This window comes from Mizuhopecten yessoensis, unplaced genomic scaffold, assembly GCF_002113885.1.
Source record: "Mizuhopecten yessoensis strain PY_sf001 unplaced genomic scaffold, ASM211388v2 scaffold5343_1, whole genome shotgun sequence".
Classification (NCBI taxonomy): domain Eukaryota; kingdom Metazoa; phylum Mollusca; class Bivalvia; order Pectinida; family Pectinidae; genus Mizuhopecten; species Mizuhopecten yessoensis.
The window spans coordinates 111117-116996 of record NW_018406001.1 but is presented as its reverse complement, the minus strand read 5'-3'; the positions used below and the strand labels follow the sequence as shown (position 1 = coordinate 116996).

General features: G+C 34.8%; 1 protein-coding gene across 1 annotated transcript in view; it reads right to left on the bottom strand.

The window, feature by feature from the left end:
• Positions 1-5880, bottom strand: part of LOC110450592 (fukutin-like) — a 14805-nt gene that overhangs the window by 4066 nt on the left and 4859 nt on the right. Inside the window, exons 2-6 of the mRNA XM_021498194.1 lie at positions 2768-2797; positions 1995-2177; positions 1309-1559; positions 846-1108; positions 355-488 (exon numbers count right to left, since the gene is read on the bottom strand). Coding sequence (XP_021353869.1) covers positions 355-488; positions 846-1108; positions 1309-1559; positions 1995-2177; positions 2768-2797 — 861 coding nt within the window. The remainder of the gene's footprint in view (positions 1-354; positions 489-845; positions 1109-1308; positions 1560-1994; positions 2178-2767; positions 2798-5880) is intronic.

The following is a 5880-nucleotide window of genomic DNA, read 5'->3' as shown; positions in this document are numbered from 1 at the left end:
CCCCCCCTCCATTTGTACAATTTTGAATCCCTGCATCCCATGAATGCTTTTGATTAAATATGATTGATATCCAGTGCATAGTTCTACAGAAGAAGTCGTTTATAGCAAGCTAGCCAAATTGCCCCCTTTTTGGCCCGCCCCTCAGCCCATCTCTTAGTTCCAGAGAAGAAGTCACTTAAAGCAATATAGCCAATTGACCCCTTTTTGCCCCACCCCTCAGCCCCTTGGGGGGTCAGCCCCACCATTTGTACAATTTTGATTCCCCACCACGTTTCTGTATTATGGAAGAGAGCTTCATGAAGAAGTGTTTGATAATTGAGTAATTGCTCTCTCAGAGGTTTGAGGGCTACATACCCTGCCAAACAGGTGTTTGAGTGGAAGACCGGCCTTCTCCATCTCCGGGATGAGTTGTGGATTGTAGTCTTTGATCCATATCCCGAAATCCACATCTTGTGCATGTGTGATGATGTCACACTGTCTATACCATCCTAACAACACATAGTAACACCTTTCATAATTACAGATGTTGGGATATATGTTTTGAAGGGAAATGATCAGAAAATAAAAATAAAAACCTGTGTTGAAAAATTCCATGGACAGTGCAGAATGTTTTGGCAGTTTATTGACTTATGGTTTGTATGTCCAGTTTATTGACTTATGGTTTGTATGTCCAGTTTATTGACTTATGGTTTGTATGTCCAGTTTCATGTTAATTGTTTAAACAATACAGATTTTTCAATAGTATGTAAGTCAATCGTAAGTTATGATGATATTTGAACTGATAGGAATCATTATACTTGGTCTCTCAAAACTTGAACGTTTTTGAGCGATATTTCCAGTCTTACCGAGAAGTGTGCCGCTACTGATCCAGAAACGCATTCCAAGTTTATCGAAGACCTCTTTCCCTTGAGCTATGAGTTGTCTAGCTTTTCTCTGGAAGTGTTGAGCTTCGTTTGAACTATCAGGTGGGTAAGATTTGAGGAAGTTGTCTGCACTTGTGTGATCACATTCAATGTATTTGGATTGTGCCACTGAATCGAGAAACTTGGTCACTTGTTTGGGAATGTATAGAGATAAACCATCTATCACAGCTGGCTCAAGGTCAAATCTGTTGTGAACAAAGCATATGACTGATGAATTGTACCGTAACAACATTGCATTCGTGAATATCTCTTTTTGGAAATAAACACAAAATATATAAATGTATTATACCAGACATAAGTGATTTATAACATTTTACTAAATCGTGTATCAAACATGACTGTTTATAGTTCTACAATTATTGGCCTTTGGGTTGACGATGCCTACTTTTTGTACGAGCCGGCCTCATATCCAAATGACAGGTCACTGGAGGCGACCTGGATCTTAGAGTGCCACAGGAATCCAGCAGCACGTTCATACAGAATCAGCACGTGTATGGTGGGCTCCGGATGTTTCATATCCTGGAGAAAAACGTGTGAAGTGACGTGGTATGATGTGTCACCTAACCTCTCCGGAAACTCATCTATGGAGTCCACTACAACAAAGTTGTAACTCCGCAATCTGTGGAAAACCGGTCTCTGTAGAAATAAACCATATTGACCAATCAAAAACAACATCACCCATTCTTTGTTTGATGGACCTTTAGCTAAATTGGTCAATTTGTTTGAGTTTAGCCTGAACTTGCAAAAAATAATTCTAATTGAAATAACCCGAACTTGACATTTTTACCGTTTGCTGCAGCCTTCACATTTGGGGTACGGATAGGGCTAGACAGTGATGAAAGGTACACCATCTTACAAGATCATAACAATATATGCAGCTGTTCATAAATTGTTCCCAAAAAGTAGTAGGAAAAGTGAGGGAACAAGTTCTATATAATCCTTTTAGAATACAAGTTTGAACATCACTGTCAGTTTCAAGCAACATCTATTACTTATTCAACAATATATATGTTCGCTATCAACATGCCTGGAATCATGCAAGTTCTTAATTATACATTTCATCGCCTTTACCAGACTTCTGCGGGCGTTTCCTATGACACCGAAGGTGACCAGTTTTTTCTGACTCTGACACAAACTGCCACAGGTGTTGCCTCCCTGCTTGTCCTCCACATAGTCAATCAGTATGTCGGGATCAATGAGGAATAGTTTGGCATTGTCATTGTCCCAGACATCCAACAGAGCTTTTATCACTTCCTACAAGAATGAATATCATAACATACACGATTTTGATACTGTGCATTGTATATGGCTGTCAGCCGTGATTTTATTTCTCATGAATATTTAATTGACAGAAGCAAACATGAAGCATACACATGGTCCGAACTATGTTCGCTTCACCATTACCTCAAACTCCAAAGTAAATTCAGACTGGTTTTTTATTTCTTTCACAAACTAATATATTTGCAAATTATCATTGTGTTTAGGTTTGCTTTCAATATCCAGAATGTTTACCGTTCAAATATATCTCCAATAATTATATGTGTTCGAAATGCGGCCTACCATAAATCAAATTTTATGCAATTATTTACATCGGCATAAAATATCAAGAAGTGGTTCATATTTCAAGACTATGAATTCCATTGCTCCATATACATTTAAAATAAAAGTTTGATCATATACATCCTGATCACGAGGAAACTACCCATGGGTTTTCACCTTTCTAAACGTGATTTTAACTGCTATAAAATATAAGGAAAAAATAATTTCTATTAGAAACGAACTCTTCCTGTTAATCTGTTGCTAACGAAATTATGAATTTCAATGTACATTGTAGTTTAAATTACCTTCACTTTACGTGGGTTCGGCTCGCCTATCTGAAGAAAAAAAGACAGAATTTGAATCGGTTGAAATATTCTAGTTATATATATGTATATATTTATGTGGACGGCTATATTTTGGTTTATTTGGCCGACTATTTTCACCTCTGTACTTGAATACTTGAGGCTTGTCAGGACAATTTTACAGGTTTAGCCGCCATAGAACATACTCTCATGAGGGATGTAATCATTTGACAGCGAGTTTTGTCAAAGGCATACAAACAATGGTTATCTCCAGAACATAAAGAAATAACAACGCTTTTATTGTTCGGTGGTTATTTCTGATTGTTATAACAGGTCATCCTTGCTTTTTTTTCGCCTGCAATCCAATGTCCAAACTAATTGTTCTAACATGGAGGTGGAGCCATATTCTAGTTTGGAAATTACAAAAGCTTTATATTCTGTTGCTTTGGTTTGCCGACAATCAATTTTAAGATTCAATATGTTTTCATCAAACAACATGTCGGCTTTGGATGTGACCTTTTTATGTTTTTTACCTACTTCATGTTACGGTAAATGGTTACTCTTTTCAGAAAAATGAACATTTTCAAGTATATGACCATCAAGATTGTAAGAAATCTGGGTTGGTGTTCTTTATCTAAACCCTAAACGACAGCTGGTGCTTTTTGGTGAAATTGCATACCTTATGTTTTATCCCATTTGGTAAAATAGTGGAAACTGTTTTGAATTGAGCGAGTATCATAAGTAGAAAATAGCATGTGCCTATAGAGAATGCAGTAGTTATAGGCATAGCCGAAATCGACATCGATTTTGTGGAAAACTCGTACACATTTTACACCTTCGTGTGCATACCCTTCATTGGTCATTTGTCTGATGAAGGTGACAGTGTACATATCGACCAGGAGCCAAACAGGTATATTCATTATATGCAGAGAATAAGAATGAACCAGGAACATAATTCCATGATTGAGGGATATCAGTGACTGTAAGGTAACAGATCTGGCCATGAGAAATAACTGAGAAATATGGATGACCTGCCATCCACAGCATTCTAGGACAGAGGTCAAAACCATTAATGACTGATGTCCTCGGCAGATAACATCAACAATAACAAAGAAACAACAGCAGTTCATGTATGTACAGGTTCATGAACTTGTAATGAATATAAAAAAATACATAATCAATAAAAAAATACACAAAATTACATGTCTCCACTGTTCCTGTTTTGAACATCAACAGGATTTAATCTGAGAAACAGAGCTAAAAGCACAAAACTAAACTAATGTTCCTGAGCTAAAGGACAGTGATGTAGATATCATGCAAGTCCTTTAGTACCACTAATGAGTAAAATGGCCATATGATGTGCTAGAATGTTTATTTTGTTTTGCTTTCTGCATCATATATTAAAGAAACTGAGTTAAATGTGAAATGCGTTTTACCTGAAATTGAATTATAATTCTGAATATTTTTATTTAAGTTTTTAAATAAACATTTAAATGCTGAATCATCATTTTAAATTCCAAATTAAAATTTGAATGAAACTCCATAGGTTGAAACATGTTTACTTATTTTCAAAACATCAAATATTTCAAATTATTAAAACAAGAGTTAAAATTTCAAACTTTGGGAGATGTTTACGTTACTTTATTCAATTTTGAAGAATTCAAAATTGATATTTGATTTGAATTCCATGAACTTTATTTCACATTTAGTGGTAATTTTTAAATATAGATTTAACAATTTCAAATCTATGAAACTTAATAGGTTGAAACATGTTTACCTAGGACTTTTATAAAAAAAAAAAGTACCAGAAAGATCAATGCAAACTTTACTCTCAAACTCTGAATTCACATTTTTGAAATTTGAAAATTATGAATTCCTTTTTTGACAATTTAGAATTAAGAATTTAGGTAATTATTTCCAGCATCTGAAGCATGCACTCAGAAATTTCATAAAAAAGTTCAAAGTGAAGTAGTTTGTAAACTTGACCTTTGACCTGGTCATGTCTACTGAGAAATTGTATCAGGGCCATGACAGCATAATGATTCCCTATTTTTCATATAAAAAGGTATCCCAGTAGAACATGTGTATCACTAGCCTAACATGACATACACACTATGTACACATACACACTATGTACACATACACTATGTACACATACACTATGTACACCTACACTATGTACACCTACACTATGTACACATACACTATGTACACATACACTATGTACACATACACTATGTACACACGCAAAAAATGTTACACATTTTAGTAAATGGAATTGGCTATTTAAGCATTGAACTGTTTTTGTATGGTATTTATGATCTATTTGAATACCTGCTCACAAGAGAAGATAACTCTGCAATAAGCAAAGACAGAATATAGTGACAATGCCATGCAAATGTAAATATAGTCTTTATATATATATATTTGGTACAATGTATGTAACACACAATTTTTTCAACTAATAATAGCTTTAATATCATCCTGCTTTATTCCATTCAGACAGAATTGAAAGGGTCATAAATTTTCCGCCTTCACAATAATAACATACACTTTGTACAAGTTTGGTTCAACGATTGTGATATGGCAAATTTTGAAACTATTATTTGGGATTTAGATATCCAAATTGTTTTTCTTTTCCTTTAGTAATGTACCCTATACATTTTCTGTTCAATATGCATTTATTATGTAACTGTTTACAGAACATGAGATGGCAGACATAAAACTAGCATTTGATACTGTTTTGATGTAAACTGAGGTGTTAATTAAAATATGAACCGTACAGCTGGCATGTTGCCATAGTGGGAGGTACATACTTAATGTTATAAATATTGTATTAACTACGTATACAGTGAAATATAAAACAAGACGCCCATGGGCCTTAACGGTCACCTGAGTCCTACAATATTTATTTTTGTTGTTGAAATATGTACCAATTTGAGTAAAAAATACTATAATGTTAACTTAACTTTGTCAGGACCATGAGCTGATCATTCCTAGACCAATTTTAAGTGAGATCGGCCTATTAGAACTTAGTAGCAAAATAGCGGCCATGGCAGCCAAATTGTATTTCTGATTGACCCGAAAAATAACAACACTTTGTCAGGACCATGAGT